Genomic DNA, 26,354 nt, shown 5'->3' with positions numbered 1-26,354 from the left:
ATGCGACGTTATAGGCAACATGAAAAAACGGTGAAAATAAGTTCACAAAAAGCTACATTATTTTTTAAATTTTTATTATTTTTAATATTAGTTAAGTTTAATAATTTTGTGTATCTGCTTTATCCCACTCCCTCTACCCATCCCAATCCCACCCTCACACCCTCATCTCCTCCCTGCTCCTGTGGCTTAGCAAGGCTGCTTCTCCCTGGGGGGGGGTGTCAAAGAGCTCATCAAGTTCATGTCAGAAACAGTCCCTGTTCCACTTATTAGGGTACTCACTTGGATACTAAGCTACCAAGGGCTACGTCTGAACAGGGGCTCTAGGTTGCATCCATGCATGGTCCTTGCTTGGAAAAACAGTCTCATAAAAGATCCCTGGGCCCAGATATATTTGGTCCTTCTGGAACTCCTGTCCTCTCCAGGTTGTATTAACTCCCCCCCCCTTTTTTGGTTCCCTGCATTCTGCCGGAGGTTTGGTTATGAGTCTTAATATCGGTTTTGATACAATGCTGGGCAGAGTCTTTCAGAGGCCCTCTGTGGTAGACTCCTGTCCTTTTACATGTTTGCTCCTACATCCAATGTCCATCCCATTTGTCTTTCTAAGTGAGGATTGATTATCGTAACCTGGGTCCTCTTTCTTGTTTATCTTCTTTAGGTGGATAGATTTCAGTATATTTATCTCACCTTATAGGTCTATATAAGTGAGTATATACCATGTGTGTCTTTCTGCTTTTGGGATACCTCATTCAGGATGATCATTTCTAGGTCCCACCATTTGCCTGCAAATTTCATGATTTCCTCCTTTTTAATTGGTGAGTAGTATTCCATTGTGTAAAAGTACCACAATTTCTGTATCCATTCCTCAACTGAGGGACATCTGGGTTGTTTCCAGGTTCTGGCTATTATGAATAAAGCTGCTACAATTTCTTCTTGCAGGCGCTTCATTCTATAAATTTTCCTCTGAGCACTGTTTTTAATATGTCCCATAAATTTGGGTATGTCATGCCTTCATTTTCATTGAATTCTAGGAAGTCTTTAATTTCTTTCTTTATTTCTTCCTTAACCCAGCTTTCATTGAGTAAGAAGTTGTTCAGTTTCCATGTGTGTGTCGGCTTTTTGTTATTTCTGTTGTTGTTGAGGTCCAGCTTTAGTCCATGGTGGTCAGATAGAATACAAGGGATTATTTCAATCTTTTTGTATCTGTTGAGGCTTGCTTTCTGACCAACTATATGGTCTATTTTGGAGAAGGTTCCATGTGGTGCTGAAAAGAATGTATACTCTCTTGAGTTTGGATGAAAAGATCTGTAGATGTCTATTAGGTCCATTTGATTGAGGGACTCTGTAAGTGTTTTTATTTCCCTATATTTTTTCTGGCTAGTTGATCTGTCCCTTGGTGAGAGTGGGTCACTTGAGTTTTTGATCTCAGCCATTCTGGTGGGTGCCAGGTGAAATCTCAGGGTCGTTTTGATTTGCATCTCTCTGATGGATAAGGATGTTGAGCATTTCTTTAAGTGTTTCTCTGCCATTCTGTATTCTTCTACTGAGAATTCTCTGTTTAGCTCAGTACCCCCATTTTTAATCGGATTGCTTGATTTGCTGCTTTTTAACTTCTTTAGTTCTTTATATATTCTGGATATCAGCACTCTGTCAGATGTAGGGTTGGTGAAGATCCTTTCCCAATCTGTAGGCTGTCGTTTTGTTTTGATGACTATGTCCTTTGCTTTACAGAAGCTTTTCAGCTTCATAAGGTCCCATTTATTGATTGTTGCTCTTAGAGCCTGTGCTGTTGGTATTCTGTTCAGGAAATTGTCTCCTGTGCCAATGAGTTCCAATGTCTTACCCACTTTTTCTTCTAACAGATTTAGTGTATCTGGTTTTATGTTGATATCTTTGATCCACTTGGACTTTAGTTTTTTGCAGGGTGATAAATATGGATCTATTTTCATTTTTTTTTAATTTTAGTTTTGTTTTTGATGTATATTTCACATAAAACATCCATGGTGATTTATAATAAATATAAAACAACACAGTTACCATATAAGGCATAAGAGAATATTTTAAAGTAATGACATTAATGATAAATAGTAATAAACCAACTTTAAGAATACTAGAAAACTGTTATGCTCACATTTTAACGACTAATGTATTAAAAATGAAGAGTTAAATTTATACTCATCAAAAAGTACTGACTGTAGGTATTATGTGTACACAATGCTTAAGCAAGGTTGAATTTCTCTAACTTAAACATACTTTGCCAAACAAGTAATGTCTTTTTCCAACTTCTTATACAAGACCCAGTCTATTATTAGCTTAATACATATAAAGCTCCATATTATTTTGAAATTCTGCATATAGTTGTTAAAATTTATAAAAAAATCAATGTATTTTATATTTGTCAAAAAAAAAAAAACACTTTTAGATAGAATAATGATTCAAAATAAGTGATAATCTTTCACTTGCAGATACTATCAAAAGAACACCTATTCTTAGTCCATACACTGGGTATAAAAAACCAGGGACAGAGAGCCTCTCTAGCTCATATCTCAAAAAGCAAAATATTCCATGATGCAACTATATTAAACAATATATACACAACATTCCAGCCCTTCAAAAGATACTAGAAAAAAAACTTCAACCTGACGAGATCAACTACACCTAAGAAAACGCAGGATAAAGACACCATCACATCAAAAACTCAAAAAGAAAACAAGCACACACACACAATCACCACCAACTCTACAGTAAAAGGAACTAACAATATTTGGTCATTACTATCTATTAACATCAGTGGTCTCAACTCTCCATTAAAAAGGTACAGACTAATAGATTGGTTGCAGAAACAGGATCCAACATTCTGCTGCATTTATAAAACACACTTCTGCAACAAAAATAGACACTACTCAGAGTAAAGGGCTAGAAAAAAGGTTTTACAAGCAAACGTGCCCAAGATGGAAGCTGGAGTAGCCATCCTAATATCTAATGAAATAGCCTTTCAGCCAAAATTAGTCAAAAGAGATGAAGAGGGAGATTTCATTTTAATCCAAGGAAAAATCCACTAGGAGAACATAACAATCCTGAACATCTATGCAGCAAACACAAGTGCTCCTACATTTGTCAAATAAACATTATTAAAGTTTAATTGAGTTTAAGGCTAGTTTTGTCTACAGAGCAAGTTTTAGGACAGCTGAGGCTACACAAAGAAATCCTGATTTGGAAAAACAAACAAACAAAAAGACAAATTATCTGTTAGGATACCGTTGATCTTGAAGGACATTAACACCATTATACAAAGTGTGCACACACTGAGACATCTCATCATTGTAAAGCTAGTTGCAAATTTTTCTGTAATTTTAAGATGGACATAAATTAAGGTTCTTTTCTCTTTTCATTTCTACACACACACACACACACACACACACACACACACCCCAAAACAAAACAAAACAAAACAAAAAACTGCTAAGAAATCAAGTAGCATTGGATATTTTCAGGGCCTGGTAGTTGATTTTAAAACTAAAACGTTCTACTGAAAATACCCTTTTAGAAGAAAGCTAAACAATTTTATATACATACATCATCAAACTATTTTCTACAAAAATCTTTCCAATATTTCAAGTATTAAAAGTAAAATTTATCTGCGCTTGAAATATTTAGAACACCTCATTTTCAGTTATAATTAAACCTAACCTACACTGTATAAATATATTATTGAAAAAGCTAAGTTTCATTAAGCTCTTACGTTTATTTCTTATATTCTCTCCAAGCAACATTAAAAGCAAAGAAATTGCATACAATTTCCAAACATGCACTATCTTTGTTCTTCCTAAAGCCTCTAGAGAACCCTAGAAATTCTAATTAGAATTAGCAGTTATAAGCTACACATTTCATTACTATTTCACTTTTAGTTAATATTAACAATAATTACTTTAATTCTTATATAATATTATCTAAAATTACTATGCTTTTAAAAGGCAAAATAACACTACCATTATAGTCTGCCTGGTTATATAACTCCAAGTATCATTTAATTTAATAAAATATAACTAGAAAACATATAAATTCCAATTGTTACAGATAAAATGTATATTCAGAAAGACTACAGGAACTTCTACAGATGCTCTCCTCTGGCCATATAAACACATATATAAATATATGTGTTTGTATTTCCATAATATAGACATGTTGAACCTTATTTTGTATTAGAATTATGATGGCCTATAAGAACTTAAATCTCATAATAAGAAAAACACAGGGTTTGAAAAATAGAGGAAAGAACTTACAGAAGATAAAAAGAGTTCATAATAATTTTGGGGTATCATTGTACCTTGCATAGGTTAGTGATATTTATTCACAATTAGTAAGATCCATCACACAAACTGTAAATCATCATGGCTTACACATGAAAAAAAACCTAGGTTTAATAATCATGATCTGGAATACAATATTTGGAATAGGGTTTAGGAATTAAGATTCCCACTGAAAATATCATTCCAGGAACGTAAATGAATCTTATACCAGAAGATTAATCCTGTAGGAAGAAGAGTGTTACACACATTTCATAGTTTTTGTTTGACTTTTTCTATTAGTTGTTAACAATGCTATAAGCAAAGTGAGGAGAGATTTAGAGTTTCTATCCAATTCTGGCTTAAAATGTTTATAAACTCATTTTTACATTTCTCTATTTCATCAGATTCTCTTAATTTGGGCAAATGTTCAGACCTAGAGACAGGTTTTATGGCCAGTGGTTCTGCTCACATTAATAAGAAAAGAGCAAAGCAAAAATTTTCACTCAAGTTCTCACCAAGTCTCCTCACTCCAAAGCCAACAACTGCTATATGTGCTTTCTGTACAGTATGTACATCTCTTCTTCCCACTGTTAAGTTAATAGGAGACCATAGGCTTAGAGATGGCTCTAAACTTCTAGTTCAGCCTAATTAGTACATAGTGCTTTTGTAATGACCAGGGTGAATTTCCACCAATCACAAAGAGTGAAGCTTTGATCACAGAATACTCAAATAAGGTAAATGCCTAACTATAATCTGCCAGGAGCCAAAGCTATCTATGGAAGCCAAAGCCAAAGCTTTCTAGTGAAGACAAAGGTATCTACAGAAGCCAAAGTCAATTAGTGAGCCAAGGCTATCTATGGAAGCCAAAGTCAAAGCTATCTAGTGGAGACAAAAGGTGTTTGCTAGGCCAAAGCCAAATAGTGAGCAAAGGTCATTTAGTGAAGACCGAAAGCTATTTAGTGAAAGTTATCTAGGACCCTAACTCATGGGTGAGAGACTGTGAGGACATCCTTTGTTAGAGCATCCTTGAGAAAACATCCCTAAGTTATCTTGCAGGCACCTTATTTAACACATGAAAGCACTCTTCCTGTCTCCTGCAGCAGCTAATTAGCTTCCCCCTTTCCTGCCTTCTCCCTATATAAGTTGGGTAAAAATTTCTAATAAATGAAGCCTTGATCAGATGGACAGACTTGGCTTTCTTCCTTGTGCTTCTTGTCCCCCCCTCCCCCCCAATTCTTTCCACTCTCCTCCCTTAGGAATCCACGTTCAAGCCCTGCTGGTCGGGGCAATAATCAGCCTTTTGATTTCTGTTTTTGTGTCCACGCTTAGCATACAAAAGCTTGCTGTCCAGCTTGGCACAGTAGCACATATCTATAATCACAGCACTCAAGGAAACAGAAGAAGGTGGATCTCTGTCAGTTTGAGACCAACCTGGTCTACAAAGTGAGCTCTGAACAGCCCATGTTACACAGAGAAACCCTGTCTTAAAAAAAAAAAAAAAACTTAAAGAAAACAAAAACCAAATAACAATAACAACCAACCAACAAATTAAACAACAAAAGCTTTTTGCTCCCATGAATATCTTCTGACCCCTAGTCTTACAAAGTCCACAAGCAGTTCTTTGCACAAATAAATTAAGTTAAGTTAATTAGTTAAGTTACAGTCATCTAAATTTTTAATACATTGCTAATGTTTTTCCCTAGCCAGAAAGATTTCTTTCCATCTTTCCCTATTGAAACTGTACTAAAATGCTTATACCAACACCCCTGTATTATTCATTTTTCTAAATTGAAATTAGTTATATTATATGCTCCCACAGCTTTTGAAAAAAAAATCTATTCTAACATTTACTCTAACTTGACTAAATATGGTAATCTTCCTTTCTTGATCAACAAACTATGACTTCTCTGCTACAGAGAGATGATAGTAATCAGTTTCTTTTTCCCATTGCATATACTAGGTATTTTACAAACTAGTTAAATGAAATGAGATGCACCCTAACCTAAATTAGAAATAAACTGCCTTTTAGTGGAAGACTAAATATAAATTTTTTTAAAAACTCTAAGTAATTCACGCAGAAAGTATAATTTTGTGGAACTTTTCAAATATTAAATATTTACAAGTATAAATATTATAGATATTAAAACTGGTATGTTTTAAAGCTTCTACAATTTAAAGCTACTTTAAATTTTAAAACATTCACTTGACAATATAGACTAGTAATGCTTTACAGTGCATTTAGTAAGAATGGAGCCATGAGCTCTTCAATGGCCTTGCAGTAGGGGTTAGTTTTCAAAAGGTTTTGGAACACTGAACCTAACAGCCTTGGGACTTGGTCTTAGAAACAACAAGTTGGAGGATCATTCCAGAATGGTGTTGACTGAGCTGCAAAGAGCAGTAGAATGAAAAGAAAGTGGTGCCCTAAAGCTAGGAGGGTAAAGGCAGGACAGCTTAAGTTTGCTGGAGCCAGAATCTCCTGCTGATTTCTTACTAAGCCTGCCATCTATCGACCAAATTATGGATCAAGGCACTCTGAATGTCAAAGAACTTCAACTAGGAACTTCAACAGAAAAACAATCAATATTTAAGGTTAATTGAAACGTCAGTGTTGTGTCACTAAAATTTGTTTGGTCTATTGCATGCATGTACAGAATGTTCTTTGACATTTAACTGATTCTGAAATGTCCCTTCAGAAATAAAACAATGACACCAAAGAGTTCCACTGTCTTTATATGTACTTCAATATTCAAAATTAGAAAATTAGGAGTAATGCCACATAGAAATTTGAAGAATTAAACTTGGGAATGGAAAGGGAAAATTCACAGCTGTGAATATATGATCTGAATAATTTTGTTTCATTTCATTCTGATTTGATTAAGTTTTGGCAGGAACAGTAAGCACTCCTTCTTTTGTAAACGATTTGCTCTATCAAATACTACAAGGAAGAATGAAAACTCTCTTTCCAAACCACCATTTGTAGTAATTGTCAGTAATTAAAACAAAACCTACATACACAGCATCAGATAAGTAAAAGAGAAAAAAAATGAATACTTATGAAGTATCTCTTAAGAAAACAGTGATTGTGCCAGGTAATGAAATATATATATATATATATATATATATATATATGTATATGTGTATATATGTATGTGTGTATATATGTATACATATATGAAATATATATGTATATATAACCTGATTTAATTTTCCTATCTAATTAAACATTATTCACACTATGGATGAGATAATTCAGTCAGTAGAAGTTGCATGTATTACAACTGAAAAAAGTAGATGTGACTCTGTTTAGACAGCTTTTTCAAGAAGGCTGTACTTTGCATGACAATTAATAACTTAGTATTGTAATGGACCGATTTAAAAAAAATTCAGACATATACATTGTATATTGAACATAACATACACCTTAGCCAACATAATCATTTATTCTTTCTGTCTATTCTTACTTTCTTCACTTTTAAAATACAGAATACATGCTTGCTGAATCATTTGTATGGACTAGACCAATTATAACAAATAAAAAATGTAAATTAATAATATTTGTTTAAATGTCATAGTTCTTCAGAACACTCTAATCATCACAGATTTCTTTCTCTCTCTCCTCCTCCATTCTATATCTTCAAACTAACATCACAATAGAGCAGGTGAATGGTAAAAGCATTCATTCAGAGGAAAGCATAGAATATTTCCATTTATTATTTGTAAAGACTGATTTACATAGCATAATGTCTACAATTAATTTCTGTAATAAGTACTAAAATTGTTGTAGTGAAATAAAATATAAAGTATCACAATGACTAATAGTGAGACTTGGATATTACCTAAATAGCATATGTGAAATACCTAAAAGTATATTAGATTTATAATCATAAAAAGATATGCTATTGTAATATCAACAATCATATTTGCTGAGGATCAAATTTATATATTAATTCAGAACTAATGTTCATAACAATAACTATGAGATTTCCTGGGAAATAATATGTATTAATAATACACACTTAAAAAGACAAAAGCATAATCCTTATGGCACCAGTCTTAGTCTAATATAATTCATATAGTTTGGAAGTATTAGTATCCCATGACTCGATTTTTGTGTAGCATGGGAAATCTACAAATTAATCTCTTGTTACTCAGCAAAGTGGCAACTTTATGAGGTATCACACAAGTATTAAATAATAAAGATAAAATCTGTATTTTAAGTTAAATACTAATATTTATGCAAAACAAAATTGAAATGAGAAAGTTTTCTTTTGGTTATAGGGTAAATTGTAGCTAATACATGAATATATTTATATTTGGCCCTGTGTACTGTGAGAAAACAATACATTCACACATCCTTAGAACGTGTTGGCAGAGAAATAAATTCCAATACATCAGGCACAGACATTAATAATGTGTAAAAATAAAAGGTACCTTTCCTCTGAGAAGCAAATGTCAAGGCCAGTTTTGCAAAGAGATCTGGATTCTCAAACTTTTCTTCTTTTACTTTCAGCCAGACACAATTTTCAGATAATTCATTAGGTTCAATCTAAGAAATAACAATGATATTCATTCATGTTGTTACTTCTTGTTTAATTTTCAAAGATTCACCTTTGTTCATCTATCCACTAAATCAATTACAAATATATAAAATTACACCCATAAATATTTAGAAGAACACTTATAGTGTGGTTGTTATACAGAAAATCTACAAAAAAGCAATGGCTCACACAGTACATATGAAGACATCTACTGAAAAGACCCTCAAATTGATACAGCATATTCCTCTTCAACTTATATATATTATTCTTGTATATATATATACATTATTTTTGTACCTGCTTTAAAAAATATTTTATATATCAAGTTATTAGATTTTATTTTGAAATTTTAATACTTGTACATTATATACATAGCTTTCAGTGACACTTCCCCAAACCATCTTGCCCTCCTATTTCTTTGAGTTCCTTGCTCCCTACAAATTTAAAGTTTACAATAAAAAAAAATCTTATCATTCTCTAAAAACAAAAATACCAAAGAAAGCAGGATATTTACAAGTAATGATATTGAGAAAGTGACAGTACTTAATATTTACAGTGACAACACTATGAAATTCTTTTCATTTATCATATATTTCATAGATATTCAAGTTTCTTTTCCATTGATTGTACCGTAATGTCAAAGTGTTTAGGAAGTTCTCAGCTATCTAGGACACACATTTGAAGATGAATGTAAGATGGTAAACCCACAGGGAAAAGGAATATTAGTACTCACTATCTTAACAGCATTCGATGATGAACTCACAGCAACACATTTCTCACACATTGTCAGTTATGGAAAAAGCAAAAATTTATAGTCTTACCTTGGACCAGTTGATTCTTTTCATGGATACTTCAGGCTTATATACTTTTTTCTGCTTCATTCCATAAGGTAGTTCACTTGGTACTGGTAGGGGAGGAAAAATTCCTCCAGAGAGTGGTGGTGGAGGAGGTCCTCCAAACAAAGGTGGTGCTGGTGGTGGTGCTGGAATACCAGGCATCCCAAGTAATGGTGGTGGAGGAGGAGGAGGAACTACTCCAGGAAGTGGAGGTGGTGGTGGTGGAGGAGGTGGTGGTGGGCATGGTCCAGCACCTGGCAGAGGAGGTGGTGGAGGTGGGCCTAGAACTGCAGATGAAGCACCCTGAAAGAGAAACAAGGTTAATGCTTATAAGAAAATATAACACGAAGTATATACATATCCATTAGGTGTTTAGGGTTTAAGATTGTATATACCTTCATAAGATTTCCAGATTGTACATTTTATCAGTACCTATAAATACAGATTTTTGATATATTCTGTATAATCCGGAAATGACTATTTCTGATATGAAAGGAAAGTTTGCAGTTTGGAAGATTTTTGTGAAAAACTCTAATATAATGAAATAATACCTTTCACTATAAATACAGCCAAAGATATATGGCATATGGATTAGGACTGTTAGCCTAGCTGAGTAAAATTTGATTGAATTATGACAAGGTCATGGATTCAAATCCCTTGGGTATCAATTAGTCTTGCAGAAAGTTATTAGATGTGCCACTAATTTAGCTGTCTTCAAATACTAAAAATTAATTTTAAGTACCAGTCATTTGCATAGTAATATAAACATATCAACATTTTACACCTATGGCTTAATATTTTCCTTATTATGACCTTGTTATCTCAGTGCTTACAGAAGAGAAAACTAAGGGAAAAAACTTTAAATGAAGGCTAAGAATATAGCTCATTTACTAGAGTACTTGTTTTACATTCAGGAAGCCTTAGATTTGAACCTTAACATGCACACACAAGCACACACACAGAAACACACATAAGTATGCCCGTGAGCATCACAGTAGAAAACAACAGGATCTGTATTTGAATGTGGTTCTCCTCTTTCTACTCTGCTCTCTTAATGAAAGACTATCATTTTCCACGAGAATTAATTCAAACACATGGTTCATAAAGGGAGATTACTTATTTCTACTGTCAGAAAGTAACTTCAGCCTTGTTCTCTAATGAAAATTGAAACAAGGAGATACCACTGCATTCCATATTAATTTTTTTTAAGGATTAAATACACTATAAGTGATAACAATGGTTCCCACTATAAAATGAACATGACTATATTTCAAAGAAACTAGTACCACTTAACAGACATTTTTGTAATCAAAATTTTACATTTTATTAATTAAAATTTCAAGGCATGGTGATTATTATTATTATTATTACTTTAACCAGGAAGAAGTCCTCTTATCTTGACTAACATAAAGTTTGTACTTGAACTATTTTTCACTGTCCCAGATAACATTTGATGAATCTTCCAGAATAAAAATCAATTAACTAAATTTTGGATAAGCAATTTAAATAAAAATTTTCTTTATAAAAACTCTTTTTTTTTAATTTATACTTAGACATGATTGTGGAAATATGTCCTACACAATGTCAATTAGTAGTCATCAAATTATTATTCATATGTACATATATTCATACTTATATATTCACATATAAAAATACATACACTTAAAAATGGCTAGCCATTCCTGGAATGAAATCCTTTACTGAAGTCAGGAAGAATAACAGCAATCTATGAAAGCCTGATTTTTACTTTTAATTAACATTACTGAAATTAACAGAAAAATTTGTGATTTATGCTACAAGTATTTTGGATGATGAGAATGTATTTTTTTGTGAACACTTGAAAGATAAAATCTGTGTTTGTCTCCTCCTTTAAGTGAAAAATTAAAACCGAAAATGCAAATACCCAATAAACATTTTAAACATAGGTCAATATTTTCGTTCTCTGGGCAAGATGGTGGCGCCCAGAGGACTCTCATTCTGACCAGCAGCACAGCAAGATTGGCCCAGTGACCAGCAATCAGAACTCATGGCCATAAAACACAGTGACTGTGTTTCCCAGGTGAGAGGATACCCCAGGGTTGGGGATTCAAGCTTTTAACTCACCCGGCTAAACCGTGAGAGATCTGGTTCCGCCAGACGCTTGGCCACCAGCCCCAGCCCCGAACCACACGCCAGAGACTCTGGTCAAGGTCCCAGACTGAATCATGCGCACCCCACTATCAGAGACTGGAAAGTTCAGTCGAGAGATAACCCAATGGTGCAGGAAACGATTGGGACCGACCTTAGGTCACCCAAACATCCCCTGGAAAAGACTCGGGTTCCACAGGCGCCCCAGGAGCCAGCCCGGAGCCAGAGCCGGGGATCCAGGCTCCAGCACAGAGCCCTGCCTGTGCGCCTGATTTGTCGCCTCAGATAGAACTGTGGGCACCAGGGCACCAGAGACTGCGTTTTCACTGTCCGGTGCAAACACACAAGGAGGGAAACTGCTGGTCTGATCTCAGAGCACTCAGCCGACACCCCCACCCCAAAAAGGTCTCTGAAAAATTACCCAGTTTAGGCAGACGCCCAGGCTTCCAAAGACTGGAAAGGCAGACACAGGCAGTTTCTGCACACCAGCCAGCTGGCTGAGACTGAGCAGTGCGCCCCAGGGCCAAAAAGAGACTGGGAGTCCCTGTCTCCAGAGAATCCACAGAGAAGGAAGGAAACTGTACTGACTTAAACCACCCAGTCCTTCCCTGGAAAAAATCTCGCAGACCAGGAGGGCCGAGCCACCATCACTCAGCTGTGCTCGAGACACAGGCAGTTTCTGCAGCCAGCCAGCTGGCAGAGACTGAGCAGTGTGCCCCAGGGCAAAAAAGAGACTGGGAGTCCCTGGCTCCAGAGAATCCACAGGGAAGGAAGGAAACTGTACTGACTTAAATCACCCAATCCTTCCCTGGAAAAAATCTCGCAGACCGCAGGGCCTAGCTGCCATCACTCAGCTGTGCTCCAGACACACGCACAAACATTTGTTGCGCACCAGATGTCCAACTGGGTCAAAGCAGCTGATCAATAAATTTACAGCAAGAAACCCAGAAACAGGGCAGCTGTCTTCAAGAATTCCCTGGGTGAGAGGAGAACCCTCTCAACTAACAAAGACCACAGTTACCACTCAGGTCTCTATCCCTGAGGTGAGCAGGAGCAACTCCTGAAAAAAAAACGTGAGCCATTCAGGGACTACACCCAAAAAGGTGAGAAGACATCCTTCAGGAAAAACCAGATTTCTGCAAAGGGGAGTCTCTCCACCACAGGATGCCCAGGAACCACCAGAAAATAACCCAAAACACCTAAGATTGCACAATGGGTAGAGGCCAGTGTAAAAGATCAAGCAACAAAAGACAGAGCAATATGGCATCTCCAGAACCCAGTTATCCAGGGGCAAGTAGCCATGGACACCTCAGCATAAGTGAAATCCAAGAAGATGACCTAACAACTATGCTCATGAAGATAATAACAGAGAAAACAAATAAGATTCATAAAGACATAGAGGAAGATAAACTCAAACAGAATATTGCCATCCATAAAGAAATAGAGGAAGCTGCAGTCAAACAGTTTATGGCCTTTAGAAAGGAAATGCTTAAAGCATTGAATGAAATAAAAGAAACAGAGTTGAAGGAACTAAAAGAAAAACAAGAAAGTACAATTACACAGGTGAAGGAAGTAAAAAAAACAACTCAAGACCTGAAGATAGAATTGGAAAAATTAAAGAAAACACAAATGGAGGAAATAATGGAGAGGAAGAATCTGGGAAAGAAAACAGGAACTACAGAGGTAAGCATAACCAATAGACTACAAGAGATGGATGAAAGAATCTCAGGTGTAGAAGATACATTGGAAGAAATCGATGTATCTGACAAAGAAAATGTTAAATCCAAAAAATTCCTGACACAGACCTTCCAAGAAATCCAAGACAATATGAAAAGACAAAACCTAAGAATAATAGGTATAGAGGAAAAAGAAGACTCCCTTCTCCAAGGCCCAGAAAATATTTTCAACAAAATCATTGAAGAAAATTTCCCCAAGTTAAAGGAGAGGCCAATTAGAATACATGAGGCCTACAGAACACCCAACAAATTTGACCAGAAAAGAAAATCCTCCCGCCACATAATAATCAAAACAGTAAGTATACAGAACAAAGAAAAAATACTAAAAGCTGCAAGGGAAAAAGGCCAAGTAACATATAATGGCAAACCCATTAGAATCACACCTGACTTTTCAACAGAGACTATGAAAGCCAGAAGGGCCTGGACAGATATCATGCAGACCCTAAGAGAACACAGATGTCAGCCCAGGCTACTATACCCTGCAAAGCTCTCGGTCCTCATAGAAGGAGAAAACAAGATATTCAATGACAAAACCAAATTTCAACAATACCTACACACAAATCCAGCATTACAGAAGACACTGGAAGGGAAAATACAACCCCAAAAAATTAGCTTCTTTCAAGAAAACACAGGAAATAATTAACCTTACTACAGTAAAACAAAAAGCAACCAAGCACACAACCTGATGACCACAGCAAACATCAAAATCAAGGGATCTAACAGCCACAGGTCCTTAATCACTCTCAACATCAATGGACTCAACTCTCCAATAAAAAAGACACAAATTAACAGAATGGATACGTAAACAAAACCCAGCAATCTGTTGCATACAAGAAACACACCTAAGGCACAAAGATAGATATTACCTGAGGGTAAAGGGTTGGAAGACAACTTTCCAAGCAAATGGACCCAAGAAACAAGCAGGAGTAGCCATTCTAATATCTGATAAAATAGACTTTCAACCAAAATTAATAAAAAGAGATGGGGAAGGACATTTCATACTCATCATCAAAGGAAAATTCTACCAGGAAGACATCACAATCCTGAACATCTATGCCCCAAATACAAAGGCACCCACATTTGTGAAAGAAACATTGATAAAACTTAAACCACACATAGATCCCCACACACTAATAGTGGGAGACGTAAACACCCACTCTCAACAAAGGACAGGTCAACAAAACAGAAATTAAACAAAGAAACAATGTCTCTGACAGAAGTCATGAATCAAATGGACCTAACAGACATTTACAGAACAAAAGAATTTACCTCCATCTCAGCACCTCATGGAACCTTCTCCAAAATAGACCATATAGTTGGTCACAAAACAAGCCTCAACAGATACAAGAAGATTGAAATAATCCCTTGTATCTTGTCTGACCACCATGGAATAACTCAGGACCTCAACAATAACAGAAATAGCAAAAAGCCTACACACACATGGAAACTGAACAACTTGTTACTAAATGACAGCTGGGTCAGGGAAGAAATAAAGAAAGAAATTCAAGTCTTTCTAGAAATCAATGAAAATGAAGAGACAACATACCCAAACTTGTGGGACACTATGAAAGCAGTGCTAAGAGGAAAGTTCATAGCACTAAGTGCCTTGAAGAAGAAATTTGAGACAGCTCATTCAAGCAACTTAATGGCTCACTTAAAAACCTTAGAAAAAGAAGAAGCAGACACACCAAGAAGGTGTAGACGGCTGGAAATAATCAAACTCAGGGCTGAAATCAATTAATTGGAAACAAATAAAACAATTCAAAGAATAAATGAAACCAAGAGCTGGTTCTTTGAGAAAAACAACAAGATTGACAAACACTTAGCCAAGCTAACTAAAAGGCAGAGAGACACCACCCAAATCAACAAAATCAGAAATGAAAAGGGGGACATAACTAAGACACTGAGGAAATCCAAACAATCATTAGGACTTACTTCAAAAGTCTATATGCCACAAAATTTGAAAATCTAAATGAAATGGTCAATTTTCTTGATCGATTTGACATACCAAAGCTGAATCAGGACCAGGTAAATCAACTAAATAGTCTTATATCCCCCAATGAAATAGAAGCAGTCATCAAAAGTCTCCCATCCAAAAAAAGCCCAGGACCATACGGCTTCAGCGCAGAATTCTAACAGAACTTCAAAGAAGAGCTAACACCAGTTCTCTTCAAACTATTCCACAAAATAAAAACAGAAGGAACATTACCAAACTCATTCTATGAAGCCACAGTCACCTTGGTACCTAAACCTCACAAAGACTCAATTCGAAAGAGAATTTCAGGCCAATGTCCCTTATGAACATTGATACAAAAATACTTAACAAAATACTTGCAAACCAAATACAAGAACACATCAAAGATATCATCCACTATTACCAAATAGTCTTCATCCCAGGTATGCAGGGGTGGTTCAATATATGGAAATCCATCAATGTGATCCACCATATTAACAAATTGAAAGAAAAAAAAAAACACATGACAATCCCCTAGATGCTGAAAAAGCATTTGACAAAATCCAACATCCATTCATGTTCAAAGTATTGGAGAGATCAGGGATACAAGGCACATATCTAAACATAGTAAAGGCGATATACAGCAAGCCTATAGCCAACATCAAACTGAACGGAGAGAAACTTAAAGCAATCCCACTGAAATCAGGGACAAGACAAGGCTTCCCACTCTCTCAATATCCCTTCAACATAGTGCTGGAAGTCCTTGCTAGAGCAATAAGACAGTTGAAGGAGATAAAGGGGATACCGATTGGAAAGGAAGAAGTCAAATTATCACTATTAGCAGAGGATATGATAGTATACATGAGTGACCCCAAAAACTCTACCAGGGAACTCCTATAGCTGATAAACACCTTCAGCAAAGTGGCCGGATACAAAATTAACTCAAAAAAATCAGTAGCACTCCTACATACAAAAGACAAAAGGGCTGAGAAAGAAATTAGGGAAACAACACCCTTCACAATAGCCACAAATGACATAAAGTACCTTGGTGTAACCCTAACCAAGGAAGTCAAAGACTTGTATGAAAAATGGCCATCTTACCAAAAGTAATCTACAGATTTAATGCAATTCCCATCAAATTGCCAGCACAATTCTTTACAGACCTGGAAAGAAAAATTCTCCACTTCATATGGAATAACAAGAAACCCAGAATTACTAAGAAAATCTTCTGCAATAAAAGATCTTTTGGAGGTATCTCCATCCCTGATCTCAAGCTGTACTATAGAGCAACAGTTATAAAAACTGCATGGTACTGGCATAGAAACAGAATGGTGGATCAATGGAACCGAACAGAAGCCCCAGAAATAAACCCACACACTTATGGACACCTGAGTTTTGACAAAGATGCCAAAACCATACAATGGAAATAAGATAGCATCTTCAATAAATGGTGCTGGTCTAACTGGATGTCTACATGTAGAAAAATGAAATAGATCCATACTTATCACCCTGCACAAAACTGATGTCCAAGTGGATCAAAGACCTCAACATAAAACCTGACACATTAAATCAGCTAGAAAAAAAAAAAAAAGTGGGTATACCCTAGAACTCATTGGTCAGTTAGAGAGATGCCTTCAGTATAGGATAGCACACAATATTTAATAGGCTAACAAGTCTTGCAAAATTTTAAGAAATTAATGTTTAATGAATGTAGTGGCCTACTGAATATACTGTAAAAAATCATTAAAGTATCTTTAAATAATCTATGAGAAAGTTGGCAGAATGAAAAGTATAGAGGCAGGAAGTTAGATCTGTTAGAAGAAAGGAGATTTAACAGCAACAGAGGTTGCTTAGTCAGGAAAGCAGTCAGAGTCTAAGCTGCAAAAGAAGTAAATAAAAGGCAGCCTATGCCAGTAAGCTTACATATTTCGAGTAAGGAGATTTTATTTAATTCCCGATACAACAGGCAACCATTATACACAATAAATACTTCAGTAATAATAATTGAAACAATGTTATAGGAGGATTGATTTTTCATTGACATAAAAACTTGAACTTGAGAAGGAAAAGGCAGAAAGAAAAATTAGGAGACAATTATAATAGTTTGGGCCAGATATAATGAGAGTACACCCAAAGGGATCAGAGTTTTGAGGAAGAAGTGAAAGAGTCACAGGAAGAATTTAAATAAAACAAGAACTAATATTTATCAGGAACAGGTCAAGAAAAAAGGTCAAACTTTAGTATTAAGAAAATCGTGGTAAAATTTAAAACAAACAAAATTGGACAAAGCTGGTTTAAAGAAAGAGAAAAGATCAAAAATATTGAGTTTGATTTCAATACAAAAGGCTTGCCTATGGGGAAAGCAAAAAAATGTAAGACAGACTCAAAAGCCTTGACACCTACTTAAAGGTGATAAATGAACATATGAAACTGAGCCTGGCATTTGTACAAAGAAATACAAAGCAAAGAAAAATTCCAGAGGCAGAGAGAACACAGAGATATCTCTACTCATCAGGAAGTGTAAAAGTAAGAGAAATCAAGTTCTCAGACATGCAGAAAAAGAAGTACGATGATACCGAAAGAAGAAACAAAGACATAAATAGTAGATATAAATTTTATGGGATATGGATAGAAAATGGATACCACCATGAGTACTTATTAGTGACTTTGGAAGTAATTATTCAATATATTATTGGAAATGGATGTAGTCAATCAACTATCACTTACTGAACATTAACTATTTGAAGGCACCCTCTTAAATTTCATATTATACTTTTAAGCCACAAAATGTGTTGACAATATATGTAACTCTAAACTTTAGACATATTAAATAAAATATTTTGTGTAAGGGAATGCCATTAGAAATAAAGTATATAAGTTTGGAAATGAAGATAGTCTATATTTAAAGATCTCAAGAAGCATTTTGGATAATTAAAATTTATTAGCATTTCTATATTCTTTTAGAAAGAAAATACTATGCACACAATTTTTGAAATAATATAAAAATTTCATGTCAAAAACAGTTTGGTTTGTATACTGTATTTTTTAAAAAGATATCCAGAGCAGTTTGAGCAAACAAAGCCTTATTTATTTCCAAACATTAAAATGATTTGCTGTCCTGGAAAAATCAAATCTATATTTATTTCAACTAAAAGAAAACTGTCAATAGCAACCAAAAAGTTTAACTTTTTTTTTCCTTCTAACTAACAAGATAATTTTCTACAACTAAATTCATTGTGATGTAAAGTATAAATCTTGCTTCATTACCTGGGCTCGAAGTTGCTGGATTTCTGTTTCCAGTTCTTTGATTTTTTCATCTCTTTTCTGGAGCTCTGCTTGAGCTTCTTGTCGAGCTGTGAATTCTTCATCAAACTGCAATGAGCACCACCATAAATGTACAGTTACTAATATGTAATTGAGAAAGATTTAAAATTTTATGCAATAAATATGTAGAATGGGTTTTCCTTCCCTAAATTCACTGTTCACAAAAAAAAGGCTTAATTATTTTCCTGACAATTAAGCATCCACACAGAGATAATTCTCTTAAAAAAAAAGAAAAATAGAAAAATATGGGTGGACTCTGAAGTCTCTGTTCACATGTAATGAAAATTTTATTGTTATAGGAAATTCAATTACAATATTATTAATAATATTTATTAATGATTTCACCCATTCTTTGGGGTTTGACTGGAAAGTGAAACATACTTAACCTTCAAAAAGATAAAAGTTAACAACGTTTAGAAGTATGTACATTCACACATATTGGACTGGGAGATTATTTCTGCCACAATTGTCATTGCTTAGTATCCAAAAAGCGGTGCTTCAGAAAATCTGACATTACAATGATATACACTGCATAAAAATGAAGACTAAGATAATAGATGGTTAACAAAAGAACCTTATTAAACAACTCAGGAGAGGAACATGAGGCAAGTAAAGATGGTTCAGTAGGCACAGGAGTACTGGCATAACAACCTGAGACTGATCCTTGACTCACATAAGATAACATGGAAAAAAATGAATCCTCTAGGTTGTTCTCTGACCTCTCCTCATGGGCAGACACATGCTAGCATCTACAAGTACACACACACACACACACACACACACTAAATAAATAAATAAATAATATAAATACATGTATGCATACATTCACACATACATGAGGAAGAGAGGAAAAGAGAGGGGAAGAGGAGAGAAAATGACAATGGGTTCCTAAAGATAAAAACTTAACAAAAGATACATATATATTTAGGGCATCTTGTTCTAGCTCCTACCTCAGTCATTATTCTATGCAGAGACAAACTGGAATCATATTTAAAGCAAATACTGTATAGGTATAGCTTCAGAAAATTTGCTTTACTTTTTATTGGTATTGTTAAAGCAAGTAATTTTATATGTCTATAGATTGTCCCAATATTTTTTTCTCTTTCTAAAAGTTATATGTCTTATTACCCAGAACTGCACTTAAAGTAAATAAACTAATAAAGCAGTCATTCCCTGTTAATAAATAGACCTTATATATGACCTTAGAAAATTATAGAATGCTATTCTGGTGGGATGAAAAAAATGTATAAGTAATCTAGATGACAGTATTTACATTAAACCTGAAACTCTGCTTAGTCATGCTTTTATTCATGTCTGTTTTAGTACTTGGAAAATACCTTATACAGGCTGGTAAAAATCTTTTTAATATAACTAAATCCTAAAACAACAACAAATACATGAGGTGAATGATCTAAGCTCCTTCAGTGATCTTTTTTTCTACTTCACTGAGAACATGGGGATCTTGGGAAGACATATTAATATACTCCTATATCACCAATACTTTGGAAGCAGAGATGGTAGGATCAATGCAAGTTCAAAGCCATCTTAAACTAAATAGTGAATTCTAGGCTAGGAAGGAGGACACAAAGAAAGTGTCTCTAAAATCAAAACAAATCAAAACAGGACAGAATTCCTTTAATATTTGCTTGTTCAATCAATACAATTTCCCTGAATCTATAATCATAGCTCTTCTGTCAAAGTCACTTTCTGCTGTAGTGCTTTTCAAATATGCCATCTACACAAGTACATATTTTTCCTGCTTATAATTTAATATTATGCTGCATGCAAACAACAGAATAGGAATGATACAACCTAACTGTGGATAGTAGCAGAGTTCTCTTTCCGAGTTCCTAATCTGAGACAACCTTTTTAATTAGGAAGAGAGCACAATCCAAATAGAATAAGAAGCTTGCTTAGAATCAAAGTGAATTAGTGGAAAAGTTGAGATTGGATCTTATAACCAATGTCTAACATTTTTAAAAAACTAGGGGTAGAAGGCGAATATTATCAAAACATGTTATGCAAATATCAAACTCTCAAAAAAGATAGTTAAAAATTAAAAACTACTTAACACTATCTTTTAAGATAACTCAGAAGACAATGCATATAGGTAATGACTAGGTTAATTCTACAAATCCAGTCTAAATGTTGGTAATTAACATTGTTGGTAATTGTTACTGTATTTTCCTATGATTTCAGGTTACCTCATGCAGTTAACTACAGGAAACTACGAAGATAGCTCATCACAATTCACTTCAATTTTACAAAGTCTAGTCAAATTTAAGGAGAGCGTATAACAGTCAATGGAAATATAAGACATGTTATTTAAAAGAAGTGCATAATAATAAAGGTCTGTTACTCAAAAGTATTCATTTTTAACAACAAAAGTGACAGCTTCACAGAAATTAATTGTGGTCAACTCAACTTCTTATTACCTACTCTAGGATGTAAAAGAGCAAAAATACATGTTTTCAAATGCCCTGAAGTAGCTCTATAATTTCCGGGATGATAGCAAAAGTGATATGCTAATCTCAAAGTTAAGTCATAACTTTAAAGATGAGAAAATGTAAGCACTTGTCTTGCTCTCAGATGGCTGAATATCAGGATGTTTTTTTCTGCCTTTTGTTTTGATTCTCTCTTCAAATTACTAATGAATACCAGAGGGACAGAGGAAAGATAGTAGGAGAAGAAAGAGGGAGAAGAAAGAGGAACACTTGACAAACATTAGTATTTTTAATAAAGTCGTATGTATACTTCCATCAAATAAAAAGGACTGTAAATCAGTCTAAAAGAAATTATAATATACATAGACTGCACTTATTTAAGGCCACTTCTGAGCAGGAAAAAAAAAGAGCCACAAGTTCTAAAAAGCCTAACAAAGTAACACCATCCTTTAGCAAATCACAGTAACAAAATTCTAAGGAGTTTAAACAGAGGAGTGAGGAGACAGGAAAAAGGGAATGAATTCCAACATAAGACTAATATCAACACTAATAATCTTTTTGTGTTGAGGATGAAGACCAGAAATCTTGTGTATGCTAACAAAGCATTCTAACAGCAGAATTTACTCAACAGCAAAAAAGGCATAGCTTAAACCAAGTTTCTCCCAGCTATCCATGGAGCTGTATAGTTTAAGTGAATGCTAAAAGAAAGCAAAGGATGTTTTGGGTGTTTGATTGTAACTATGTATCCTTTTAGCCAGCTAATTTCATTTCATTTATCAGTAAGTATAATGTGACTAGCATTTTTCAAACCTAATGAACTGGGTTGATCAGAAAGGAATATTAAATATCTTATTCTAAAATAAATTTTACTTCTAGTAGTACAAAGTACAACAAAATTGAAATGACAAGTTATAAAGTGTCATATAAAAACAAATATGGTTATGGTTTAACAATGCATTGTGTTTAAATTATTGATTTAAAAGTCAGGACTACCATTTTGTCAGTCTTACCTTTTTTGAAAATTCCATTGCTTTTTGCTCACTTTCTTCAACTTTTGCCTTGTTTACACAAGCATCTATCCAGATGAAGCAACAGTAATTAGAAACATATGATATGGAATCTCCAGTTAATTATGGCTACCAGTATATCATTCTGTACTTTTCATATGAATATTTACTAAAGGTAAACTAATCTATAATATGATGCAAATTTTCTATCACATTTTCTTTCTTTGTTATGAAAGCAAAAGACTCAAAACATCCAAACTATCTTTGACAAAATTATTACTGCAATGAAAGTCTTTAATTATAATTCTACTTCTAACAGTACAGAATTCTTTTTTTAAAATTGCACATTATTATATAGAAAGAGGTGGCAAAGACTCTATGTTCAAGATAATGAAAACTCAAAATAATCCTCTAAAACACTGGGGGAACAGTAGTAGTGACATTCATCAGTTCAGGTTGTCCAGTAAAATTTTTACTTAACTTCTGAACAGAATCCAAATGTACTGGGGCTTCAAGATGGCAGTGACCAGCACGCACCATATCTGAGGGGCAGAGGATTATAAACTCTGAAACTGGTGAGTGGAAGGGTGGCTGAAGCCAATCATCAACTTTGAGGATTCCCCAGCTAAAGAGGACAAACCCTGAGCTGGGACAGATTGGATCCAGGTGACCCCAAGACATATCCTGGTTCTAAGAGTGACACACTTTCAACACCCTGCACTTTCACTTGCACTATTGGCTCCAGCAGCAGCTGCTCCAAGGACAAGTCACCCTGCTTGGTGACTGAGACAACAGAGGCATCAGTGAAGGCTGTTCCAAGTATGGGCATCCATGCTCAGCAGCTGAGATGGCTGAGGTGGCCCCAAGTATGGGCCTCCCAGTGTAGCTGCCAAACCACAGACACTACTGACAGATACCCTACCCTTTCATTTGCTCCTTTGGATCCAAATCTGAGAGCTGAGAACCATGTAACCCTGTGCTTTCTGCAAATGCCTGCAAGTGAGTACTCCTTCCAGTGAGTGCAGGCAGAGCCCCAGATCCAGGGTCCATGCATGCTAGTAGCCAGATATCAGATCCCTCCCACCCATACCTCCACTGTGGGCAACATAAGAATCCCTGGGAGACTGTTCTCAACATTGAAGCCCCTGTTCTCTGGGTCTCTCAGTGGAGTCAAGGCAAAAAAAAAAAAAAATCCTGAAGCCAAGATGGTGCAACCCAGACAGGTCTAAGTGCCTAGAGGATAATACAACAGGCCTGTAGATCCACTGAGCCATTCAGGGCACCTGAACATGAGCATGGCATCCAGTAACCAAGACAGCACCCCACCTAAGCTGATGTTCCAGCCTTCCAGGCATCTACACTAGCACCGGGTCCTTGAAGACACACTTCTATGCACACTCCTGAGCTTGCACACATGTGCCTCAGATTTTCGTGTCTTAGCTACAGCTGAAACACCAACATCCACTCTCAATCCAGTGGCCCTCTTTTATCTTCCTGAGGAATACTCCAGTCTGCAGAGGCAGACGTACTCAGTCTATAGTACAGGCTCCAGGAACAAACAGCAAAGGCTACTGATGCACAGATGTCTAGAGGCCAGTAAAAGAACACGGGAAACAAAAATCAGGAGATCAAGGCTTCAACAGAAACCACAAAAATCAATGGATATTTTGACGGAGCAAACACGGGAAAATGATCTCAAATCTATGCTTATCCAGTTATTAGAGGCACATGAATAAGAAATAAACAAAGCTCTCAAAGAAATACAGGCAAATATAGACAAACAAATAGAGGCATATAGAGAGGAACATAGAGAGGGAATGAACAAAAAAAAAAAAAAATAGAGGCCATCATGAACAGACAGGAATCCAAATAAAAACAGATGAAGAAAATGGTGTAAGACATGAAACGAAATTAGGATCAATACAGAAAATTCAAACAGAGAAACTCCTGGATATAGAAAACATAGCAAAAAAGATTAAGAACCACAGAGGTGAGCATAATCAACAGAATTCAAGATATGGGGGAGAGAATCTCAGTGATTGAATGCACCGCTGAAGAAATCAATACATTTCTCAAAAAATAAAAAAAAAGACATAAAATCAGGAAAGTTCCTGACACAAAACATCTAAGAAATCAAGGACACAATGAAAAGACAAAACCAAAGAAAAATAGGAATAGATGAAAAAGATTATTCCAGGCTCCTAGGCCCAGAAAATATTTTCAAGAAAATCATAGAAGAAAAGTTTCCCAACTTAAAGAGATGTCCAGAAACATACAAGAGGCCTACAGAACACCAAATAGACAGGACCAGAAAAGAAACTTTTCATTTCAGATAAAAGTCAAAACATTAACTCTACACAATAAAGAAAAAATATTAAAAGCAGCAAGGGAAAAAGGGCCAGTAAAATATGAAGGTAGACCTATAAGAAGCACACCAGACTTCTCGTCAGAAACTGTGAAAGCCCAAAGGGCCTAGAAATATGTCATGCAGACTCTAAGAGAACACAGATGCCAACCTAGACTACTATACCCAACAAATTCAATCAACATTGTTGGAGAAAACAAAATATTCCATGACAAAACTAAACTTAAACAATATGTACACAGCAATCCAGCCCTAAAGAAGATATTGGAAGAAAAATTCCAATCTGATGAAATTAACTACACCCAAGAAAACACAGGATATAGATAACTTCATAACAAAAAATTAAAAGAATAGAAGCACAGAAACACTATCACTACCAACTCCACAATAAAAGGGACTAACAGTCATTGGTCACTAGTATCTATCAACATCATTGGACTAGACGCGCCAATAAAAAGACACAGACTAACAGAATGGTTGTAAAACCAGGAATCAACATTCTGCTGCATCCAAGAAACATACCTCTGCAGCAAAAATAAAGACTACCTCAGAGTAAAGGGCTAAAAAATGGTTTTCAAGCAACTGGACCTAGAAAACAAGCTAGAGTGTCTATCTTAATATTCAATAAAATATTCTTTCAATAAAATTAACCAAAAAAATGATAATGGACACTTCATTCTCATCAGAGGGAAAATCCACCAGGAGGACATCAGAATCCTGAACATCTATGCTCCAAAAATAAGACCACCTGCACTTATAAATGAAACATTATTAAAGCTGAAATCACATATCGATCTCTATATCTTAACAGTGGGAGAATTCAACACTCTATACTTACAGAACATATAGACAGAAGGTAAAGGAAAATAGAAAAGAGGTCCAAATTGACCTAATAGAAATCTATAGAACCTTTCACCCAAACACAAAAGAGTATACCCTCGTATAAGAACCTCGTGGAACCTGCTCCAAAATTGACCATATAGTGGGGCAAAAAGCAAGCCTCAACAGATACAAGATTGAAATAATCCCTTGTATCCTATCAGACCACCATGGACTAAAACTAGACTTCGACAACAACAGAAATAACAAAAAGCCTACACACACATGGAAACTAAATAACTCTATTCAGTGACAGCTAGGTCAGAGAAGAAATTAAAAAAAAATTACAGACTTCCTAAAATTCAATGAAAATGAAGGCATAACTTACCCAAAGTTATGGGACACAATGAAAACAGTGCTAAGAGGAAAGTTCTTAGTACTAAGTGTCTTCAGAAAGAAATTTGAGGCATCTCATACAAGCAATTTAACAGCACATATGAAAGCAAACTCAGACCTGAAATCAACGAAATAGAAATGAAGAAAACAATTCAAAGAATCAATGAAATCAAGAGCTGGTTCTTTGAGAAAATCAACAAGATAGTCAAAACCTTAGCCAAAATAACTAAGGCAGAGAGAAACCATCCATATCAGAAAATCAGAAACAGAAAGGGGGACACAATGACAGACATTAAGGAAACAGTCATTAGATCGTATTACAAAACCCTACATGCCTCAAAATGAAAATCTAAACGAATTGAAGAATTTCATGATAGATTCCATTTACCAAAATTGAATCAAGTTTAGGCAAAAAGATTAAATAGTCCTATATCCCCCAAGGAAATAGAAGCAGTTATCAAGATTCTCCCATACAAAAAAAAAACAAAAACAGCCAGGACCAGATGGTTTCAGCACAGATAG

At 35.2% G+C, this 26,354-nt stretch overlaps 1 protein-coding gene across 9 annotated transcripts in view; it reads right to left on the bottom strand.

The window, feature by feature from the left end:
* Diaph2 (diaphanous related formin 2) overlaps window positions 1-26,354 on the bottom strand; it is a 980,694-nt gene that overhangs the window by 688,692 nt on the left and 265,648 nt on the right. For all 9 annotated transcript variants that reach the window (XM_060375359.1, XM_060375356.1, XM_060375358.1 and 6 more), the window contains 4 exons: window positions 22,256-22,320; window positions 18,745-18,849; window positions 9,646-9,963; window positions 8,718-8,832 (listed from right to left, as the gene is read on the bottom strand). In XM_060375359.1, coding sequence (XP_060231342.1) covers window positions 8,718-8,832; window positions 9,646-9,963; window positions 18,745-18,849; window positions 22,256-22,320 — 603 coding nt within the window. The remainder of the gene's footprint in view (window positions 1-8,717; window positions 8,833-9,645; window positions 9,964-18,744; window positions 18,850-22,255; window positions 22,321-26,354) is intronic.

Source organism: Meriones unguiculatus, chromosome X (assembly GCF_030254825.1).
Source record: "Meriones unguiculatus strain TT.TT164.6M chromosome X, Bangor_MerUng_6.1, whole genome shotgun sequence".
Classification (NCBI taxonomy): domain Eukaryota; kingdom Metazoa; phylum Chordata; class Mammalia; order Rodentia; family Muridae; genus Meriones; species Meriones unguiculatus.
This window is presented reverse-complemented; position numbering and strand designations above follow the sequence as displayed.